Below are 25,024 nucleotides of genomic sequence, written 5' to 3'. Positions count from 1 at the left end.
AGGTCTCACTATACAGGTAGCCGGGCTTGCAAGCTTTTGCTAATAAACACTTGTATAAAGGTTGAATAAAGGGGGAGGGTGTTGCGGGTGAGGGGAATGAACACCCGTAGTCGTAGTCCAATTCTCAAACTGAAACATTCCCCCTTCCCTCCAGTGTGCATGCCAAATTGACAATTTTCATTTTTAAATCCATTCCACATAGATTACTACTATTCATATCTCACACCAGATTACTGCACCCGTCAAGTTGATTTAGATAGAGTTGCATACATTTCAGAACAAGGAAGGAGTAGGAATAGGCTGTAAACAGTCTAGGGAGTAGAGGAGTAACAAATGTTACAGGTACTTGGTAATGGTAGACTCCGTTAGATTAAACGAGTTCGCAATGCAACAAACGCATCGTTTCGTCATGTGACTGGCCCCTCCTATCTTCTCCCCTGTCGTTAACACTGACGATACATCCAAAGCTTGAATCCCTGTAGAAAGCCTCCCCCAGTGGATTCCAGTCACCAGTGACATAAGCCATCTTTGTACCAGTTCTTTCAAGGCATTGGAGTAGTTCCAATTTTTTTTTCCCGTCGGCTGTAGTCTGCTACGGAATTACCTGGCCAAAATAATTCCAAAATAATGCTATGTGAAATGGCTAAACAAGTTGACCCCAACCATTCATGTGGGACGCCAAAAGAGTAAACTGAAGTTATAAAATACAATACGCGATCTATATATAGTTCAGTAGTTGAAATTGCAACTCGTTCGCTAGTTTTACGATCACTTGACTCACGGACTGCATTTTAAAACAAACGTGGTTTTAGTGGAAATTTCTCAATGTACTATTTGTAATATCTGATATTCTAAAATATCTCAACCACTGTATATTTTTTGAAAAAGACAACTACATGTCTCAGTGTGCATTGGTAACTGCATTTAGAGTAACATTAAAATGATTTTTGAAATGAGCATAAACGTTGACGATTATTTTACTATATGTAGTATACTTGGGACTCAAACGGATGACTGTTAAGCCTTAGAAAAAATCTTATCGAACTTCACTAGGCTAGTGTTTTAAAAAATTGTAAATCTTTTCTCTACATAGACTAAATAGAACATGCATGTGTAAGAATAATAATTACTATATGTACCGTACGTATATCAGGTACTGCCAAACTACAAACTGGTCAATTAGTAATGTGAGACATGTCTGTGAGGGTGTAGGATACTTTCCAGCCGTTTCAAATTTAAATGAGATGCCAATTTAGAGGTGATTGCCTATCACACAGTGTTTCTGTTTTAACATTATCTTTTGGAGACGTTTCGTAAGGGGAAAAAATGTCTCAACCCAAAACACAACGATATTCTTCACATGGCCTCGGCTTCGGTCAGTTCTGCATGGACTTGTACGGGCAACCAGACCTCGAAACAGCGATACCCTCATCGTTTAATAACTCTAATCGGTGACAGTGCCAATGAAAGTCTGTTAATCGGTACTTTGTATAACATCAAGGTGACAATATAGTCGCCAACGGTGTCGACTGTTGTTTACTATCCAATGAGCTGAGCATTATTCTTATACGTGATCACGACTGATTTTTCGAAGGTTTCCGACATAAAATAGACTTCCAAAAAGACTTGCTTGTAAATAAGTTGCTTGTTATCTAAGTTATGCATTTTGTTCTCTTCTCACAAGTCTAAAAGACTTCACTTAGATGTACAAAAGATACGCAAAGATGATTTTTTTTAATAAAGATGGAGGAAAGGGAAGAATAAAATGATCTGACTCATTTTCCTTTTCTTTGTTTTTCATTTCATATTCAAGACACAATATAGTAACACGGTTGACTCTGATACCAACTTGAATACCATCATTGTAACTTATGTTAAGAGGTTAAATATTTTAGATCCATCGTTTGCACTGAAAAACCATCTCCGTCATAGCAAATAGACTTTGTAATTAAAACAACTTGATGGCTCGATGATAATATATTTTGACTTGACCGAGTCTTCAGCTTTGTGTTTGAAGAAACATATCAGAGTTGACAATTATCTCTACTATTACATAATGATGATTGGCCCTTTGGGACTCTTCTTCTCTCTTTTTTCATATTTATTTTTCATTTTTTATAATCAGGTAGTTATTTTTACGACGCTCAGTAAGCGACCACGAATGAAGGAGAAGCCCGCGAGGGCTTATGAATTACAACTTTCACGTCAGGTGGCTTCCAATTCAACATAGTAACTCAAATTTGGAATAACATCTTTAACAAAAGAGAGTCGTAGCTGAAAGTAACGGGAAATTAAAAGTTCATGAGCAGACATACGTTGCTCATTGAATAACGATTGACTACCGGATCGGAAACGAAAACCCCTTTTCGGAAACCGACAAAACAAATTATTTGGAATCCATACAAACCTCAAGTTTTCCTTTGGCCCTAATTGGCTTCCGTAGTACTTTCAATGAAAGAGCGTCCATGCATGTAATCAACCGCTTTGCGATGTATCCTGAGAAACGGGAATGATCAGGAGAGGTGGGTACAAATATGGGGGTGAGCTGGGGTCGTGGTTTTTTTCTTCAGAATTTCCCACTTTAGAAACGTGATAGGGTACCTGGCTTTGGTTATCAATAAAACTTCTTATCTATCGGATAAGCTAAGACCATGAAATTAGAAGTAAGTGACCCAAATTGAGGTGTTTGCCAAAATCGTATCTATTCTAACCATTTGGGTGCGACGTGGTGTCAATGGTGACTCAGCCTGGTGAACGGTGTGATATACTTCGTGGTATCTGTTGTGCCCATTCAATTGCAAAATGGCGTGTATGATTGGAACGCAAAATTGTGTTGCGCCACTAATATACATAGCAATCGTTTCATTACTACAGTTTCTAACGTTGTTGTACACACACAGAACGTCAATGAAATAGCCACTGAAATCCTATTGCATCTTTCTCATCAAACCGCAAGAATGACAGTTTTGTAACTAAATATCTTCAAAATATATTCAGGGCATCCCACCAGTCCTTGTACAAAACTATCTTCCATTTTAATCATTTTGGACACCACGAACATACCAAGGTTCTTTCCGGAAGTCTCCTCATTCAGGGGTGGAACCGGTTGATTTACCTATACATCAAAATGGGGACGAGAGATGACGAATACGACTATCTTTTCAAAGGTAATACGACGAGAAAGTGCCTCAGTCAGGAACGAACGAGAGTTCACTTTTATGAGCACTGTCTTTTTTTCTCATGTCATGTTAATACCCGAGAAATGATATAAAATCAAATTTTTGGACCTCTTATCAAATTACCTTTTCAGTTAACGGTCGTAGTACGCTATAAATTACAGTTATAACTAAATATGTAAACTTACTACGGTAGGATATCGCAGGCCTAATGTTAACAAAGCCACTGCAGCTTTTGCCTAAATTGGCCTAGCCTAGGGCAGTAATATAGAATTGTATATTGTAGGAATACTAGCTGATAAGCAAGTCAGAATTGTGCTTTTGTAGCAATATCCAGAACGTTATGATTAGGAATCGACATGATGGGAGCTTAAGTGATAAACAATGAACTGTTCAACCAAGTCATCAGTTCAGTTTAGAAAGAAAAGGGCACAGGGGATACATGAAGGATCATGAAAAGCAAAAGTAAACTTGGCATTAAGTTAAACCAGAGTGATTTATCCAAATGAGGAATCCGATTTGATGGCCATCTGCTTTCTTACGAGTGCCTTCGTTTTGGCTATCATGTTACATGAATATCAAAACCCCAATATGCAATCCATTTTAAACACAGACTAACAGTTCCTTAACTGCATATGCTTGGTACTTTTGTGTAGCTTAGTAAATGACCTTACAAACCTTCAAAATTTGGTCCATTTACACAGATTAAAGGATGAAAACTTTAAACCAAAAGGTGGTGTATATTATTTGTTATTGTTTTGGTCAAGGTAATAACATTAAGGAGATGCATGTGTGGGCAGATGTAATGACCTCTCCAAGTCTCCATTCATAACTGTACATGAGGTTCTCTGCTTGGTTACGTATTTTATCATATCATGCAACATTATGTCTGTTCGTATGTCAGCCTTCCCAAAGCAAAGACAACTTTAAGAAGGATGCATTACGCCAATACCCTGAGTTGCTTGCCCTGCACATCATGTACAGAGTCCAACACAAATGGCTCACTGTGTAGGCTCAATTCAATATATCATATTGAGGCCTGTTTGCCTTTGCAAGCATCTGATTATTGTTTTGGTCCACAAACGGATATTTTTGTTTGAATTTTCATTGCTCGATCTCTGCGAATGAAGCAAAAGTTTGGCAAACACATATCTCGTCATAATTTTGTTTGGTTATTTACTACAGAATAGTACCACAAATGATTCTTTAGAGTGTCGAGACCAGGTGCATAATGGGGTTTTGGGTGCAAAGTGGGAAAGACTATAGAGGCCAAATAGCAACAGTGCCCAATCCAACTTAAGACTCCAGCCAGTAGTGCAAATGGAATGAAATTTTTATGTTGTTTGCATCAATTGAACTGAAACATTTCTTTACCAAGTTAAAACATAACTGAAGATAGAGTTTTAGGGACATAACAAAGGATTGTTGTCCATTCAGAAATACCAACAAGGAGGTTGTTCCTCATGGTCACATATATCACTACAAGGAATTTAAGAACTCTGTACGTATGTCAAGTATGGAACACCATTTGTATGGAGATTTAGTACTTACATTAGTTTGAAATATGTAGTATATTTACCATGATGGTTAATTTAGGCTTAAAATCCATTGAATCTTACTTCTGTTACTGTGGCATTATCCTTTGCAACATGTGGTTTGTCTGGAAAGGTACTTGTTATAAGACAAATTATTATTTTTAAATGAGAAATATGTCCAGCAATTTTATACCTTGCATACATATGTTCAATGGAACTGTTAGGGAGAAATCTCTTCAAGAACAAAAATGGCCAAAAAATACAGAAAAGGCAACACAGTAAAATTATGATCATCACTTTTCACTGAAAGCTGATAAAATGTTGTTTGTTATATATTCCACTTTAAATTGCCATTCCATTGTTCTTTTTCTTGCTCTCTTTTAGTTGTGCTTATCGGTGAATCTGGTGTCGGTAAAAGTAACTTATTATCACGGTTCACTAGGAACGAATTCAACTTAGAGAGCAAAAGTACAATTGGGTTGGAATTTGCTACAAGAAGTATACAAGTGGATGGTAAGACAGTTAAAGCACAGCTATGGGACACAGCAGGACAGGAGAGATACAGAGCCATAACCAGTGCGTGAGTATTCACAAAATAGGTCTTGGGAGCAAAGAACATATAAGCCTCGAAATTTATAGGACTGTGGTAGTCGTTATTGTTATGATTCATGAAATGTCTAGAAACCTTTTTCCCAGAATGATTCAAATTTCTTGTGTAATTTAGTCTTGTTCTTGACAAATACTGTAGTTCTGGTTACTAGCTACTGTTGCCATATGATGTTAAATGCTATTTGGGGTGGGGGGGGGGGTGAGAACAGGTTGAGAAACTGTATTTCTTTCAAGATATGTAAGTTATATACAGTTTTCTTGGATTGAGTAATTGGAGTACATATGAATAATTGGAACAGTTTACTAATGTGTACAGATTTACTGTTGTGAACTGTGATGTTGGTTTTAAAGTTCATCAAATTTGCTATTGGTTTTGGTATCAATAGAGATTTTAATACTGATCTGTTCAGATCTGGCAGCTTTCTAGTCTTCCTCCAAAGAATTGCTTTCTCCTTTCCTTAAATTCTAGTGAATAGAATTCAGATTAGAAGAACGTGTAATTCATACCAAGGTTGGGAAGGTGTTTGGAGCAAGATGTTTGTAGCACAAGAGTAGACTTGTTCTGACAGTCCAGTTAAGAATACGTCCTACGTGACAACTTTGCTTTGCAAAGGTTACACAGACTTTACTACTTAAACTCTCTGGGAAAGACAAGAAACTTGTTGATGCAGTTCACAAGCAAAAGTTTGATTAAAACACAGTTTGATATGGATTTGATTTTAAATAAAAACCTGAAAAAAGCACCAGAGTCAGCTTCAGCCTACCCAAGGCTGACTACAAGCAAGCATCAGGTTTCCAAGCTGCTCTCATAACTTGAAAAGTAGTTCACACAAATCCAGCAAATTTATATAAAGATACTGCACAGCACTGCCCAGACAAAACTCGGCTACTGTCTGTGTTGATTCTCTTACCAAAAACTGTTCCTTTTTTGGGTAGCTTTCCCCTAAGGTTTGAGTATATTTCACCTGTTAACATAGTGTAAGTTTTTGTCAGGAAACTTATTCTTGACTCAGTTTCGACGACAAACTACAATGCTTTGATACTGTGCTTTGGGTTGAAGTGTAAAGAGCCCCGCTTTGGAAATTTGTCTATAGGAATAATGTATGCCAGGTTGTTTTTGTTACTTCTGGATACCTTCAGATCTACTGTATGTGTATGCTACAGTATCATCAAATCATAATAACCATGACAAGTTCAACAGTTTTTTGGGACCATTGAGGCTACACCTGCATAAGGTAAATAAACAGAAGTACTCTTCATAGTACTTGCTTGCAATGTTGGTATCCAGTTTATTCAGACATGAGTGCATAGATATATTTGAGTTATTTGAGTTATATTGCAGCCAGTCGACAGAATTCCCAATGCAGAGCTCTTCCTCTTTCTTTGCATGCTAAAGGTCAAGATCATCATTACACATTTTGCTAGCATATGTTTGAAACTTTGATATCTGTTCCCTCCCCCCCCACAACAGGTACTACCGTGGTGCACTTGGGGCCCTGTTAGTCTACGACATTGTAAAGCATCTTACATATAAACATGTGGCCAGATGGTTGAAAGAACTACGAGACCACGCAGACAACAACATTATCATCATGTTAGTTGGCAATAAAAACGACCTACGGCATCTAAGGGCCGTACCAACAGATGAGGCCAAAGCTTTCGCTGGTAGGTCTCAACACATTGTAATGTAGGACGAAACGTTCCCTTGGCATTATGTTTCATCTTAAAATTGTGAAGGGTGTAACTAATTGTTGCTTTGATCAGACTAAAAAGAATCTTAGGTGTATTATACAGGTAGGGTTTTCTGAAACATCATCGATTAAGGAATCTTCCTTAAGAAGTCTGTTGTATTGTTGTGGCAATCTCAGTATTCGTTTAGACTTATATGGAAGCCTTCTACGTAGTTCATTATATAAATGACAGCACAGTACAGTACATGGTGATATGTGATTCCAAATGAATTTGAAAAGATGAAAACAGCAGTACACTGTTGTGAGCTTGCCTATTTTTATACCATTTTACATAGCTTTATAGCCTATGTGTCTTTAGAGGCTCTACAAGTGGGTGCTCAGTACTCAATATCTGGATCTCAATTTTCAAACCTTTTTTTCAATCAGTCCAAGTTGGTAAAGAAACCTGAAATGTTTGAAAGCTTGAATGTTTGAATATGCAACTTTCTTCCGTTTTTGTCTCTGCAGAGAAAAATTCATTATCCTTCATTGAAACATCAGCTTTGGATTCAACTAATGTGGAACAAGCCTTTGTTCAAATTCTAACAGGTGCGTTACCTGTTCTTGAACATGTAACCGGTGCTCAGTAGCCTAGTGTTTATAAAATCCTGTTCAGTGTTAGTAAGCTTAATTTTAGTTTAAACCCATACAGGGTAACTTTAGACACTGTTTTAGTCTTCATATGTTGTAGGTCAAGAAAAAGGGAAACATACATTTGATTGCTAGTTCTTTTTCTATAGCTAATAAGGTTTCAAGATATTCATCATTAAAATATGCTAGAGCTTAGTAAAACCTGGATGAACTTGATGCAGGGTATGTGGATCCAACATCTATAAACAAACCCTGTTGTGGATATGGGCATTACTAGGGTTTGACGACTGGGGGTTGCTGACATTTTTCAGTGATAAAAAGTTATGTTTGTCCTGTCGAAAGTCCCAAATTTATGATGTTACATGCAAAACGATAACTCCCAAGTGTCATGGATATTGAAACCACCCTGTTGACAGTTGAAAAAATAACATTTGAATAATCAAGTGATTAAGTGATAGAGTTTTACTTTCTTGTACTTCATAACCCATTGATTTTTTTATTTTGACATTTTGTCAAAAAGTGCAAGAAATGAATATAATTTTGAGATAAAACATTGCAATTTGGAGATAAGACGTTGCAATTTTTGTGATTACTAGTTGCAATTTTGTGATCAAACTGCATATTACAAAGGGGAAAAAATTGACATTATATGATACAACGTCAAGATTTTTTTGGGCAATTTCAAGAGGACACGCAAAAAAGGACCCAGCACGAAAGTTGTTCCTGCAGGGGGAGGGGGGGAGGGGCGTTATGCATTCCCTGCACCTGTCTTGATGTCGCCCCTGTCTGTGGAGTTCAAAGTTGAACAGAGATCATGTTCTGAAAACCTTGTCAAGAGCATACAGTAATTCCAAAAGTAGAACTTTGGTGGACTTGAATACTTGTAGTGCAGTACAAGGGGCTAGGTCTACATTAGTACTGGAATGTTGCAAAACTTGAAAACCTTTTGTTTTACCAAGCCCATCGACTATCTAACATGATATCTGATATGATGATGAGATTGCAATTAATCAAACTAGAACATCCTACTACATTTTGTCCACCTAATGAAGGTTTAGATGGATGACTTTTATGTACAAAATAAATTTGGACCTGTTGTAGGCCAATAAAGGCCACTACTATCAGTGCAGGTCGGATTTCTATAACATTTTCAGATTTGAGAAATGACCCTTGAAACATTTGCTGTTTATTAAAGTGACTGGACTATGTATTCTAATTCAAGAAATCATTTCATGTTCAAATTTCGTGAAAGCTCTCAACTTTGTCCCTTATAAAATACTGTGGTCCCTGTGGACAAACCTGCTACAACAATTTTCCCATTTTGTACAGCCTTTTGCGAAGCAACGCCCAGATATATTACCATCAAATTGGACCCATTACAGGTCAGTTCCTCAGATGCAATACAAAACTGATTGGGAAAAGGAGATTTTTTTATGGCCCCAAATAACACGTTACTCTGTAATTAACAAATGGTGTCCATGACAAATGGTGTTGGATGTCCTCCAGAGGTACTCTGTTGATTATATGAAGTTAAAAGAACACGTTTTAGTTCCGTTATTATACTAGATAAGACGATTGTCTTAACATTAACACCTGCACCAATGGAGCAAATGACATGATAAAAATAGCCTTAAAGTATCATTTCAGAGGTTAAGCATCTTTTAAAGCTGAATATCTTTAAAACCAGACTAGCAACAGGAACATTACTAGCACTTTTGAAAATGTTTCTTTTTTCTTAGACTATATAGCATATCAAAAACTAGAATTTTTCCAAAAGGCATCATTTAATGAGCCAGCACGGAATGATGATTCAGTCCTCAACATTTCATGACTTCAACGCATGTCCATGATAGTAGGTAAATACTTTTAAAAGCAGCTGTGACATTTTTGAACTTTGACTAGTCAAAATAATGGTCAGCAACTTGGTGTCATTAAGGGCTTTTTAGTCTTGAATTGCGTGACAACTTTGATCAAAATCAAACTCAAAAAGTTGCTTTGACATTCCACAGTTTGAGAGCCCATAAACAAAATAACACATTGTTGTCAGTCAGAAGTGGAAACTGCAATAGACTGCTGTACATTGAATTGCTTTATGAAAAGGAATGACTATACACGATAACAAGTTCCTCTTCATGTTTGACATGCATCTTTTTCTCTCTCCTCTCATCTTTATTTAGAGATCTATGAGGTAGTCTCACAGAAAAACATTAGAGATGGCGGAAGCGGTGACGATTCTGCAACCTCCGACACAAATCCTATAACAATTCCTCCAACTACGAGCTACAACGAACGTAAGAGACCCTCTTGCTGTCAGACATGAGCAGTCCCCTCATTAGCAAGGGGGAGAGCAAGGGGAGATGAAGGAGTAGAACAGAATACTGCCCTGGAGAGGTGGGCATGTAGACAGTGTCGGGGATCTGTAAAGTTTTGATTTTCCTGTACAAAAATTAATAACAGAAAAAAAAGTTGTAAAAGGCAAAATTATTGTAACCTCTTAGTGTATGCTTCTGAACACCAAATAAACTTATATCATATATTTTGTGAACAATTCTATACACCCTCCAGTAAAGAGTCCTTCCTGGAGGTGGAATATATTACTTTTATGTACAAAATAAATTGGAACCTGTTGTAGGCCAATAAAGGCCACTACTATCAGTGCAGGTTGGATTTTTCTATAACATTTTCAGATTTGAGAAATGACCCATGAAACAGTTGCTGTGTATTGAAGTGACTGGACTATGTATTCTAATACAGGAAATCATTTCATGTTCAAATTTCGTGAAAGCTCTCAACTTTGTCCCTTATAAAATACTGTGGTCCCTGTGGATAAACCTGCTACAACAACTTTTCCCATTTTGTACAGCCTTTTGCGAAGCGATGCCCAGATAAATTACTATCAAATTGGACCCGTTACAGGTCAGTTCCTCAGATGCAATACAGAACTGATTGGGAAAGGAGATTTTTTTTATGGCCTCAAATAACACGTTACTCTGTAAGTAACAAATGGTGTCAATGACAAATGGTGTTGGATGTCCTCCAGAGGTACTCTGTTGATTATATGAAGTTAAAAGAACACGTTCTAGTTCCGTTATTACACTTTATTAGACGATTGTCTTAACCTTAAGACCTGCACCAATGGAGCAAATGACATGATAAAAATAGCCTTAAAGTATCATTTCAGGGGTTAAGCATCTTTGAAAGTTGAATATATTTAAAACCAGACTAGCAACAGAAACATTACTAGCACTTTTAAAAATGTTTCATTTTTCTTAGACTATATAGCATATCAAAAACTAGAATTCTTCCGCAAGTCATCATTTAGTGAGCGAGTATGGAATGATGATTCAGTCCTCAACATTTCATGACTTTACCGCATGTCCATGATAGTAGTAAATACTTTAAAAAGCAGCTGTGACATTTTTGAACTTTGACTAGTCAAGATAATGGTCAGCAACTTGGTGTCATTAAGGGCTTTTTAGTCTTGAATTGCGTGACAACTTTGATCAAAATCAAACTCAAAAAGTTGCTTTGACATTCCACAGTTTGAGAGCCCATAAACAAAATAACACATTGTTGTCAGTCAGAAGTGGAAACTGCAATAGACTGCTGTACATTGAATTGCTTTATGAAAAGGAATGACAATACACGATAACAAGTTCCTCTTCATGTTTGACATGCATCTTTTTCTCTCTCCTCTCATCTTTATTTAGAGATCTATGAGGTAGTCTCACAGAAAAACATTAGAGATGGCGGAAGCGGTGACGATTCTGCAACCTCCGACACAAATCCTATAACAATTCCTCCAACTACGAGCTACAACGAACGTAAGAGACCCTCTTGCTGTCAGACATGAGCAGTCCCCTCATTAGCAAGGGGGAGAGCAAGGGGAGATGAAGGAGTAGAACAGAATACTGCCCTGGAGAGGTGGGCATGTAGACAGTGTCGGGGATCTGTAAAGTTTTGATTTTCCTGTACAAAAATTAATAACAGAAAAAAAAGTTGTAAAAGGCAAAATTATTGTAACCTCTTAGTGTATGCTTCTGAACACCAAATAAACTTATATCATATATTTTGTGAACAATTCTATACACCCTCCAGTAAAGAGTCCTTCCTGGAGGTGGTATATAGTCGATTGTCCTAGCTACATATCGCTTCGAAGGATCTCTCATTTAACCCCGAGCTACATTTTTGCTACGTTTGAAAAAAAAAAAATGTCTCTTGTTGAGAGGACAGAATCTCGATGTATGTTTACTCTGTTAATGAAATTAATCCGTATAGTGTCTTTTTATACTACAAGAAGTTTGGTCTTTGAACAGGACACAAAAAAATTGGTGTGTGGGCTAGTGTTCCGTTTGCTGTAAGTATAAGCTTATGTCGTAAGGAGAAAAGTGAGTGTTCAAAATTTGGGATAATAGGATACAGATGAAAATTAGCTAGCATATCTGTTTAAACATTTGAGGTCTATAATTAGTTTATCAAAGCAGTGATATATACAATGGATACATTTATTGGAGGATTAACTGTTACTACCAGGTTTTCTTTTTTTTCTTTTGTTTTTCTTTTTAGATTTATAACGTAAAATCATTGAAATACTTATTTTTGTGGACCAACTTATAAACTTAACCCTTTTTGGTTCTTATTTGGCTCTGGTGATAAACAATGTGCAAACATCATGGCTTCCATGTCCTCTGAATTCCTCTAACATCAGTTAGTTGAGGAACATATCTGACGGCCTTCTCCGCAGTAATCCCCCAGTTGTTTGCCCTGTGGTTGCTCAAATTAGCAAAAGCGTTTTGGAAGATCTTCTTTGTAACCAAACATTGGGACATTTTGTAAATTACCCGTAACACAACAATTAGTTTACCTATAAGGGCTTTTGGGTTAATGCCCGAATTATTTTTTCAACAATTTTCTTTCCTTTTTCCTCTGGATTTATCAGAAAAATAATGAATATAAACAACCACCTTTTGCAGTCTTTCTTCGGACTGTTTGAAGATAACAGGGTTCATGTCAGTAAACTCTTCAGGTTTATCTTCAACGCTGTTATCATTAGTAAGCTTTCGTGTGCCAGAGTCTGTGTGATATACCGATCCAATTTGGTGGAATTAGTGTCAAAACTGCCTCCATGCTTCTCCACAGTGGACAGTGTTGTGTTCAGTGTTACAAATGTTGGCTGTGTATGTTCATAATTAACACCCTACCGTGTCAGCTGGTGTAACAGCTTCTCTGTAACCTAAAGACGAAATGATGTGATACAGATATAGATTCATCCATCTTGGCAGATGTCACAGATTGCTTTCAAGTATACATTAATTTCTGGACAATTATTCTGCTTTTTGTTGATCCAAAAAAAATTTGCTTTTGGTCAATCAAAACATAATTAAACAGTATTTGATGTTATTAGACAGAAATTGGACCTTTTCAGTTTGTTCCCTTGGATTAATTTCTTGCAAGAAATAAAAGAAGGAACACAATAATGGAAAAAAAAATGGTACAAAATTGTTTCTAAGTGCCACTCATGTCACCACCAAAATATGTTTGTTGTATGTCACCTGCTTCGAAATATCTTCTACTTTTATTTTAATTTAGGTCAGGTTTTATTGGAAGGTTAGTTCTTGATGACAAGTGGAACTCTGACTGTTGGTAATGTGGACATATGGAAGTTTAGTTTGATATTCTTTTTCTTGATAATGCATTCCACAGAAGCTCTAATGACCTAAGGAACAGGAGGTCGTATAAAATATAACTTTTGAGAGTTGTTCACAGCATGTGTATGTAAGGATAGGTGACGATGGGAAAGGAAAAGAACATGAAAGGTTGAATGTGGTGCATCAATCCAATTCCATCTGTTGACAATTAATTTAAGTTAAGTATTGCTCTTTGCTTTCCAGGACATGAAAGTGTTAATGTTTCATGTAAGCCAATAAGGATTTTAAAAAAATGTGAAAAAAATGTGGGTTTATAAAATGGACGTAAATGTACAAAGATTCCTAGTCGTAATGTTGTATCCGAGATAAAAGTATATTACAGAGAATAGAAAAATCTCCAAATATTTTCACAAAGGAATTATGTTTAAAAAAAAAAACATAAGATTGTAATGCAAATTTTAAACAAAAATGTGATTTTTTTGTTCTATTACTCAAGCTTGAGGAATGTTATGAAGGTATATACCAGCTGCAACATTTTAAATGTTCTGTCAGAGACCATTCAAATATGAAACATCAAATACTTAGTGTTTTAATGAACACCTTGATTTGAGCTACACTGTAAATTGCAAAACAAGTTGACTGGAAAAACAAAATCAGTTGATCAATATTGGTGAATGAATCAATATTGATCAATTAATCAATATTGCTCAATTAATCAATTTGACACAGTTGAGATAGTTAGAGGAGTGAAATTACTTATCAGTTCACTGAAATAACAAAAGATCAATTGTATTATGAAAACATTCAAGGGAGGAATTAAAGCCAACAGGTATTATTGGCAATTAAGAAGATCTTTATTGTGCGTGTGTGTTACATGAGCAAATTGGACGAAAGAAAGAGCAGCTGGATTTCAACCTGCTTTTGCTTCCACAAAAGGAGGTAAACATGGTTTATAATCCTGCTATAGTATGTTGCTCACCTGTGTTTAAGTGCACAAGTCCGTTCTTTGTCAGTGACACAGGCATATGGAAATTTATCACGTCTTTCATAGCCAGTTGAGACTCAAAATCTCTTGGAATCAAAATTTCGTTGTTGAGCAATCTATAGGGTTGATCACAGCATGCAAGTTTTCTGGAAAAGAAACATTCATGTTTCTTTTTAATAATTTTCTTAATTTTTTTTTTTTAAAGATTTTCGACATATCTGTATTTTCCCAGTAAATTTCCTTAATCTCAATTCCCTGTTAACAGTTATTTCCGAAATTAATTCTATATGAAGGTCATGCGGTTGGTGCCCTCACCATGTAACCAGCGTTTCATGTCATCTCCATTTTCCTGACTGATCCAAGGATATTTTGATTCAACCGTTTCTTAGTTATTATATCAATATCCCTCTTGGGTTTTCCCCCCTTCACTTACTCTATTCATGTATCATTTTTTTTTCAGTTTCAAAGCAAACAATATGCCACCATTTTCTTCTATACATGCCTTCTTCCTAAACTTTGCAAAGAGTCGTCGGGTGTAAAATAAAACTTGACCAACCTGGAATTAAAAGAGTAGGACACATCCTCCCTGCTCTTTTCCTTTAAGAAGCTTTTGGTATTCTGACCTTTAACACGCTTGTCACCAAGTTGGTCACCATTTGTAAAGCTGTGATAATGTAAAGAAAAGAGGAGAAGAATCATTGATAAGCCATTCAGTCAGCCAGTCACCCTAAATGAGGTGACATGGTTGCTGCTTCATCCAGCTTTAGCTGTAATTTTTGTACATGGTATCTGCAGTAGCCTTTACTATCGAGTATTCTGATAAATGCTTTGGGAATTCTTTTACTTCCTTTTGGTTAGTCAGAGGGAGAGAGGTAATTTCACCTTTTTGCTGACTCTTTAAAACAAAAAGAAGAATGATACCTGGAAATGTTGTGATGTCTAAAATGTTATCCTTGTACATTATTGCATCGTACAAGGGTATAATTTTTTCAATAGAAACTGGTATTCTGACAAATTTTTCTTCTTCACTCGTATCCTCATTGTCTGTCTTTTGTCTCAAAGTCGTAGATAAAATGCCTGGCAAAATACTTCCTTCGTCAAATAGTTCTGAGGGGGGCAGATGCCTTAAGCGAACAACTCCTGAAAATACAAGAATAAAAGAAATGTAATGTTACGTGATGTGACTCCAGGTAGGCCCGGTAGAGGGTGCACGCGGACTACAAATTATGGACCTAGGGAAGATAGCCAGTATGGAACAGGTTGGGGTCTCAAATGCGCTGATATCCCCTCGGTCGCGAATGGTGCTGGTTTCGATCTTGGCGCCAAATGCACCGCTTGCATCAAAGCCATAGCGACGCCGGTTGGATCCCGTTATCAATTGATGTCAAAGTTCGCCCTGGTTTGTAACCAGTTAGTCTTCGAGCACTCTGGAAAGTTCAATGTGATCTTTCAAGTTAGTAATATCTCTCAGATGAATGAAATCTTATCAGTTTAATAGCAGATTGAATCACTCGTAGTTCAAAGTAATAAGATTGTAGGAAACAATGATTACGAGCCCCGGTACGAGTCACACCTGTCCAAAGTTCCTGGTGGCTGCAGCCAAAAAAGAAAGAAGAAAACGCCCTTACAACTTGAGGGAGACAAGTAATTGGTGGGATTGAGGCAACCCCTCCCCCCATACCAAAACAAATGTTGATATCAGTCCGCAAGAAACTCCGTGGAACTAATCACAAAAAGATAACTAATCGTCATTCTATAATTTGTGATATCCATTATTTCACTAACACTTAAAAGATATTTATTAAAGGTTGGACCCAGACTGCTCATACAGTGGGTGCAACTGTATTACTACAGGTGCCGTTATTTTTAAAAATGGAGTTCGACGTGATCGAAAATCTTTGCCACGGACTATACTACGCTATGTTAGCAGTCGTGCTGTTCTCTGTGATATTTCTTCTCGACGTATAAGTGGCAATCGAAGGAGTTTCAGGAAACACCCCTCAAGCAGCAGTTGACAAACTTCTAGACCCAGGATCTCAACCACGACGAGTACGTACCAACCCCCCATTCATTACAGTCGTTCCTCAGAATACAATGGAGGAAGCTGGACCATGGACTGAATGTTGAAAAAATATCCCGGGGGGGGGGGGGTAATGAGCTGAGTGGGTGGACCGTGCAGGGGACTCTGGACCGAGTTGGTATGTCGAAAAAGCCCATGTATATCTATTCTTAGTTAAAAATTGGGGCACTGATATAGGGCCTAACAATGAAACTGATAGGGCTCCATAAAACACATAGGCGTAATAAATATATTGATGAACCGTAGCTTCACATTGTACTCCTATACTGGTCATGCAGGTTCTTAGGAGCTCTCTACGTTTATTCTTATTCTTGCAAAACTCTTGAGGACAAAACGAACGCAAGGCCATCGCATCGGATGTAAATCTTTTGTTTTTTCGAACGCTATTCCTACAATACGTGCCTAGACGTTGCCCCTTATACTGAAATCAGAAGAAATGATGTGAAAATTTCGTTAAGACTAATTGAAATAGCGCATACTGGCCAGGCGTTCACATAATCGTAGGCTTATGAAAATCTCAAGGGGCTACTGCGCCCTGTCCCCCCGCCCCCTGCATACTACGGCCCTGGTTGTGGCCCGCGGATTTGATACGGATCTATTTCCTGCCCGCTCATGCTATATCAAGCTCATATATAAGTTATTTATCTTTGATGTTATATTTATATAGCGCCACCAGCCTGTGAAAAATGACTAGAATGACTAAAATGACGCCTCATAATGTTATCCTGCTCTACCAATTCCAAAGACAACGGTGGCTATAGCGAAGATGATGATATTCGACCGACCAGAACTACACGAACATCAGTTTTTAAAAGACTTTTATCATAGTAAAGGTTTCCAAATTATGCTGTTCAAGGTTAAGAAAATGTGTCTGATTGGAAGGACGGTATTCAAACTTCTACATATTTAAACGTAGTTCAAGAAATTTAAACGAACGCTAACTCGTTAATAACCATCTTCATAGTGACAAACCTCCATTGAATTGGCTATGTAAAGTGTAGATGTTGCTGGAAGACCGTGATTAAAACTGATTTTGATTTATGAATGAGAACTTGGAAAAAGGGCCCCAAAAATTGTTATTTGTCAATTTAATTTCACATATCTTGATTTTTTTCCCTTCACATTCGCATTTTCTTCCAATTGAAGTATGATAAACACTGACATGTAACAAAGTTCTCAAACGGGAATACAAGAAACTATCAATTTAATTTTGGCATATGCCTATTGATTCCTATCAGAACTCAATCTGAACGATCCAATGGGAACACGAGAGAATATTATTTGTGGGTAATCGTCAGATGTCTATTTCTCGTACATGTGACGGATTTGTCCATTAGCAGCTCAAGAAACTGACACCTTTAAGCGCTGTAGGTTTCTTCATTAGCTGTGGAAAGCGCCATAGAAAAATATATTATTTTGCCGAACTTGTGGCATCCGGATGAAAAAAAAAATTGTTTATTAGTACAGCTATTGCTTATCCTCTTTGATATACGATCGATACTTCTGAGAAGCATTTCTACCAATAATTGTGTTATCCTAACCAACCTATCGATCATATACGGTTTACCACAGAATATAATATATTATATTTGAATAAAAAAAATAAAAGCATAAAATTATCTAAGACAAAGGGTGATGGGTTGCGTGCGATGTCTTCTTTATTTACACAATGGACAACTGGTCCTGTCTCGTTCTTGGGAGATATTACAAAATCGTTAGCGTTTTTCTCCATTTCTCTTTTCTTTTCCATATACTTTCGGGTCCTTCGGTCTTTCTTGAGAAAACTTGAGATGAGTTTGTTCTATTTCATTTGGGGCGGAATGCCAGATAAAATTAAGAGTATCAAGTTATTTAGTTCTTTTGAAATGGGAGGGGGAGATGGGGTGGGGTGGCTTAGGGCGACACATCGGCATGTGTCCATTTCAAGTTAAAAATCTACTTGGGATAAGCGGTATTTGGAGACCAACCAAAGGTATGGCGGTTCCTTGCTGTTTAACTGTAATTTCAAGAGGGAAGATATTGCTGTTAATAATTCTGTTATTTCCGATGTGTGTGATGCCTGCATGGGAAATATTTGATTTTCGAAGACCACAAATTATTTTGCTGAAGAAAGTTTGTGGAACAATCATGTCATTAAAGTAAATAGTAACACTATTTACAGCTCCTAAAATGATGACTGGTGAAACCACACTTTCAACTGCAATACCTAATGCAATACTCGGAAACTAGATGCTCATATACGTCGAACACAACAATCGGTGGAACATATAGTCTTGGGCTTACTTCGTATGGCGGGCCATCAGTCTCAAATCGTGGGGAATCGACATATACCGATTTCCTTCGACATGTGCGTGGTTGATGTCGATTTAAATTGACTTTTAAGGATTTATTTTACATATCATCGATTAAAATTGGTATATGTCGATTTAATTCGGTATATGTCGATTTAAAATGGTATAAGTCGAATTAAATTGGTATATGTCGATTTAAATCGTTATATGTCGATTCCCCACGATTTGAGACTGATAGCCAGCCATATACTTCCATTTAGTTGATTTACTTGAACCTAATGTATGACGGTAAGTACATACTCATAGAAGTGATATACGTTGTTCCAACAAGTGTCGAAAGGTAAACCGTTTCTGGAATTTTACCTAGGATCAGACGAGCGTATGACACCATATTATTATTACTGTGAAACCCGATACACGTCACGTCATATTGATTTATGTATCGCCACGGTATAGTTACACAGTGAACCAGAAGTAAGGTCTCACAAAGGTCAGTATGATGTTTACTTCTTTCCACAGGAGTTGGCAATCATAAAAAGGCAATAACTTGTACCAATGATTGCAATCACAATCAGACATGGAAATAGTTTTACTTTTTACTGTATAGTTACTACGTGCACTCTTAAAACCCAAGAGAGGCACTGCACGGAAGGCACTGTAGTATGTTTGTAATAGTAGCGTTGTATTTTTTTGGATGGTATATCAACTCTTACTGTAAATTCAAAATTACGACATCCATCAGCACATTACATATGAATAACTCTAGTCAAAAGAAAAAAAATATATACAGTTGAAATGTTTTTGTTACTGTAAATACCGTATTTCTCCCTATAAAACAGATAGATGCAGAAAACTATTTAATCCCGTGTTTTGAGTTTTCAAGAAAGCTATTTGAAAATCAAAGAAGGAGAACTAATCATATCCATAATTGATTTATGGCTGTAAAGCCAGATGCTGCACTACTGGTGTAACTCCATGATGATTATGATCCTCAGCCTAAGTTCTTCTGTGATGTAGAATGTGAGAGTACGCGTAGCACGACGGGTTCACTTAGCCAAGGTTAAGGTGAATTAACAAAAATCCAGATACCTAAACAAGCACAATATCATTTAAGCTATTTCTTTAGCTATATAACGGTCTTAGCAGCCTGAGTTGACTTAGAAGGTACTGCAGAAAATGGACACTCTTGCATGATTTGATGTTGTCAGTGCCACAGTGACCTTCCTGATGATTGTCCGTCAGGCTGCATCACGTCTTATTGAGTGTGACACAAATGGTTGTTACCGTATACCTGAAGGCATCTGAAGACATAACTTTTAGACCTTTCCAAATGAAACCACCCGTAATATTCACAAGTTTTCTGCATTGCTTGCTAAGTAGAATTTGCCAAAACTGATTGTTGCCACATATACGTCAACATTGAAGTTCTTAACGTGAATGAGTTATTTTCGTTCAATCGGGATTTACGTATTGCACATTGTCTATTGCGACAAACGCCCATAAGAATATGTCTGTCTAACAAAGCAAACAGTAATGGGCCGAATTCACACCTTCATGAATAATCATCGATTCACATGAATGCCTCTCCATTCGTCTTATTGCTTATCACAGAACGTGTTATACTTTGCACCTAATATTGCACAAAAGCTTTGGTAGGATAGGAGGTGATATTTGGTCTTACTGGTCACCTTAGTTACGGTTGCACTACCTTTGGAACTAGCTCTGGAGAGAAAAAAGAGAGAATCTTTCGGGTTGAGCGAGAATTCTACATAATTTGTTTTGTCTATAAGCTATTTTGCCTAATGTAAGTAATTCTTACAAGATTTCTTAGTTCTTAAAATAAGAGTGCTGTATTATTTAAAAGGAGTTGTCTGCAGTACTGCTATTACACATTTCAAGCTAAAATCAATCTTTCAGGAAGTCACATTGTAGAAGTGTTTGTTTTATTTTCGATGCTGGTGCTTTGTTTAAATATTATTGGCTGAAAGAGTTTATTGAAAGGAATGTTTTTTCTAAAAGATGATATTGAGTTCATCAAATATCATCTAGTGCTCATATGAAAGATCAATTTTTAGGATGCACAAAATAAGCTTCATCTTTTACTGTAATTTTATCCATCTTTTCACTACAATTTTTGAAGTTCTATATTAAGTTAAGGGAACTTTCCGTTGTCTCGGTGGTGTATGTCTTATTGATGTAAACACGATAGCCCGGAAAAAGTGAAACGTGTTTGAACTTTATAATTGGTTTCTCTGCAAAGGTCCACAGAGGGCAAACACTGCAAACCTAGTAAGCACGATAACTCAAAATGTGCATCTTGGGCAAACTTCATACTTGGTATGTACTCGGACAAACGATACGTATTGAAAGTGATTCAGTTTGAAGGTCATTTCAGGTTAATGTATAGGTGAAAGCAGGGAGTTGTTATAACTTCCTAGTGAAAGTTTGAAAACCTAACAACCACGAAAGTTTCAAAAGCAAAGCTTGGATGTACTTCATTCTTGGTACATACATAAACCTCCTTGTTTTCCGTAGAAGTCAAATGTCCTTTCAGAACAACGCATGAAGCTAATTTGGAAAGATAGTAAATACACAAGCTCATGCAGTATAGCATCAAAGAACATAAATATTTAAGTACGCAGAAGTGCAAGGTTATTGATGATCGGATTTGAAGTCATTAAAAGTCAGCACTCACAAACTTGATCCACCCTTAATTCTTTGTCCCTATGTAGGTCCACTGTGCTTGAAGAAAAATATTCCAATGTGAACCAGTTAAAATGTTTGTTACTGCACTCCACCGAGGTGTGCATATAGACCTATGCATTTTCGCAAAAGCACTAAAGACCAAACTGTAGATCTTAAAAACCCCAAAAGGGTAGATTTAGGGTAATATACCTTGACACCATATAGCCAATAGTGATTCTTAAGACAATGTGGCACATGCTTGACTAAATATAGTTACCATTTAACCTAATGCAATAGACGTTATGTCACTATATGTCGTTAGATTGACAGTCATGTTGGTTATATTATTCAGTTTTGTTTAGTTTTATTCAGTCAATTAAAATTTTACGAACTGATCTGTCAACTTCTGAGCACTTTATTAACCTTTTGTAAGCGTAGTAAAAAAGTGTTCACAGAGCGTTTGTGCTACCTTCTATAGACATTCAACATAAAATGTGTCAAACTGATTGTTGTCACAAGGACGTCTTCATTAAATTGACTATAAGTATCAAAATTACGTTTCATGAAATATGGCTTGGTCCGGATTGTGCATCAATTAAAGCTCTTAAAATAGCTTTCTTCAGTTGTTGTAACCTCGAATTTAATTTATACAGTTCTCTCCTTTTATAAGGTTACCGACAACTTCCTCCTGGTATGTGCAGTAATGTCAGTACAAGGTAACACACAGTTCCACCCATAAGACCTAGACTAGTAGGATAGACCTAATGCAGTTCAAGAAAAGTTCAGTTAAATATTTCCGTGTTTGCCTTTTCTTTGTAAATGTGACTCATTTCAACCACAAAGTTAACCTATTGTACGTACCCAGGTATATATGTAGCCAGATACCTAACGTTAGGCATATTAGTAGTGTATGATGGTGAAGCTATTGATGCAAATGAAACCTGCTTAAAATGAGGAGATTGTTGTAAATTCAGTAAAACACGAAGTAGAAAATCAATTAGGAATAGTTGCTGGTGCAATAGATATGTGCATAAAACAGTGAATATGTATTGATTTAACTTCTCCTCTTCACGCGCATGGGAACTGTGACGTCTTTACATGAATGAGTTACAGAGTATTTCGTTATTGGGAAATTAGGTGTTAGACAATGTGCTTATTGTTAGATAGATTTAGAAAGAGAGAATATGGCTATTGTATAGCCCACATTCTGTCTATGCCGAGATGACTGAGACATGCTCAAGTGGGATGGTGAGAAACAAACAAATACGTACAAGACATAAACTTACAGACTAACGTTATTATAAAAGTCAACTCTATTAGAAATGAACATGTGTTCACGTGGACATTGATCTGCCAACGCCAGTGAAACCCTTTAAAATGGTAGAGCCATAATACCACCATCCACGGCCATACAATTTGTCAAACTTATTGTTATCACATCAACGTCTAAATTAAATTGACATATGTGTATCAAAATAACGTGTAATAAATTATGGCTTGGTCCGGATTGTGTAACAGTGAAACCCCTCAATATAGCTTCTTTTCAGTTGTTGTAACCTACGTATATCAACCTCTTTTCCTTAGGTAACTCCCTCCTGGTATTTGTGCAGTAATGTCAGTGTAAGGTAACATCCAGTCCCACCCCATAGACCTGGGAGAGTAGGGGACCTGGTGCAGTTATAGAAAGATTTTTTTTTTGTTTTTTTTTGGGGGGGGGGGATACCTTTTCTTTGTATAGGCTGACTCTTTTCAACCACAAAGTTAACCCATTGTGCATACCCAGTTTTATGCGTAGCTCGGGACCTAAAGTAAGGTCTACTAGTAGTTTATAGTGGTCAAAATATTGGTGCAAAAAAAAAAACCCTGCTGAAAATGAGTAGGTTGTGTAAATGTTAGTTAAACACGAAGTGGAAAAAATCAAGAGGAATTGCTACGGCTGCACTTTAATGAACAATAGCTATGTGCATGAAACAGTGTATATGTAATGATTTTATACCCTCTTCACGCGAAAGGAACGTCTTTACTTCCATGAGTTATTTCGTAATCGGGGAATTACGTATTACGCAATGTGTATTGCGACAAACGCTCAAAACGTGTTCATAAATATATGTCTGTCTAACGAAAGCTACAGTAAAGGGACGAAGCTACATCTTTAATCATCTATGGACATGAGTGCCTCTTAATTGGTTTTATGCGTTCTTAATATATAGCATATTATACTTGGATTAACTTGGAACTAACTCTGAGAGAAAAAGAGAGAATCGTTCGGGTTGCGTGAGAGTTCCTCATAATTTGTTTTGTCAAGCTATTATGCTCAACGTAAGTAATTATTACAATATTTCTTTGCTTCTAATATAAGAGTGCTGTAGTATTAAAAGAAGTTGTTCTCAGTCCTGCTATTGGACTTAAAGCCAATCCTTCAGGGAGTCACATTGTAGCAGTGTTTCTTTAATTTTTAAATGCTGGTGCTTTTAAAAAAATATGTACTGGTTTAAAAGAGTAAGTGGAAAGGAACCTTTTCTGAAAGATGATATTGAGTTTATCAAGTATCATTTAGTATGTGAATAACTCCTATGTAAGATCAATTTTTTCAAAAAAAGAACAAATTATGATGTCATTTAAATGTAAAGCCACCAATAACCGGTACCTGACGTTGACATTATCGTAGTCATATCCAGCCGATTCACACGGAGATTACAGTAACTATTGTAAGTCTTAAAGTTCTGTACCACAGTAAATACAAATAAATTTGTTGGAATTAAACATATCCTCAGTTCTTACTGTAATCCTAATAGCACATGCTACCAATTTATAGCAAGATCCAGTTTTTACTTTGGTACAAAACTTTAAGATTTTCATTAGTAACTGTGTTCTCCGTGTGTATGGGTTGTATGTATGTATGTATGTATGTATGTATGTATGTATGTATGTATGTATGTATGTATGTATGTATGTATGTATGTATGTATGTATGTATGTATGTATGTATGTATGTATGTATGTATGTATGTATGTATGTATGTATGTATGTATGTATGTATGTATGTATGTATGTATGTATGTATGTATGTATGTATGTATGTATGTATGTATGTATGTATGTATGTATGTATGTATGTATGTATGTATGTATGTATGTATGTATGTATGTTTTCACATTTAGTGCCTTATGGAGACAAATTTGAGCATACAACTATCCTTATGGCGACACAAATCCTTGTGGAGACAAAAAGTAGGTCTCCACAAGAAATAGTTTTCCCGCTAACTTCTCAGACCACCACAAACCTACTGGAGACGTTTGAGAAAGGTCACCATAGGGATACCCTTGTGGAGACCATCATAGGTATGCAGACGATGTATACAAACAAAAACAAATGTAATGTAAGTGCTAGGGCGCCCTCATTTCTTAAGCCTCCACAAGGCTGTTTAAAATACTGCACAGTGAACTGTGAGTTGGAGTCTCCACATGGTCAGTTATACCGCCCTTGAATACTGACCACAAAATGAGGAAGAGAGAAATGGTCAAGATAGCTATCACCAAAGTGAGTACAATGTTTAAGCCTTTTTTTGTACCATTTAAAGTTGCACCATTTTTGAAAGTTTAGTTTCGGAATTTTATATCATTCTGCAAGGCCGAACAACATGACTATACAGTCAGTTATATTAAGTAGTAAGTACCAGTTCTGCGAAGGCT

General features: G+C 36.7%; 2 protein-coding genes across 3 annotated transcripts in view; both read left to right on the top strand.

Annotated features, from left to right (window-relative positions):
* LOC139966192 (uncharacterized) overlaps positions 1-25,024 on the top strand; it is an 85,652-nt gene that overhangs the window by 17,999 nt on the left and 42,629 nt on the right. The window lies entirely within an intron of this gene.
* On the top strand, positions 1,897-15,289 carry LOC139966198 (ras-related protein Rab-11B-like). 2 transcript variants are annotated; one of them, XM_071968998.1, is made up of 7 exons: positions 1,902-3,167; positions 5,096-5,291; positions 6,792-6,985; positions 7,519-7,599; positions 9,819-9,932; positions 10,505-10,557; positions 11,352-11,490. In XM_071968998.1, the coding sequence occupies exons 1-6, from the start codon at positions 3,128-3,130 to the stop codon at positions 10,528-10,530; spliced, it is 651 nt and encodes a 216-aa protein (XP_071825099.1). In that variant the 5' UTR covers positions 1,902-3,127; the 3' UTR covers positions 10,531-10,557; positions 11,352-11,490. The 2 variants fall into 2 exon arrangements, with proteins under 2 accessions (XP_071825098.1, XP_071825099.1); XM_071968997.1 differs by lacking the exon at positions 10,505-10,557 and having other exon boundaries at positions 1,897-3,167; positions 11,352-15,289.

Source organism: Apostichopus japonicus, chromosome 4, assembly GCF_037975245.1.
Source record: "Apostichopus japonicus isolate 1M-3 chromosome 4, ASM3797524v1, whole genome shotgun sequence".
Taxonomy (NCBI): Eukaryota; Metazoa; Echinodermata; class Holothuroidea; order Aspidochirotida; family Stichopodidae; genus Apostichopus; species Apostichopus japonicus.
The sequence above is the reverse complement of the archived record's forward strand: the minus strand, read 5'-3'. Positions and strand labels throughout refer to the sequence as shown.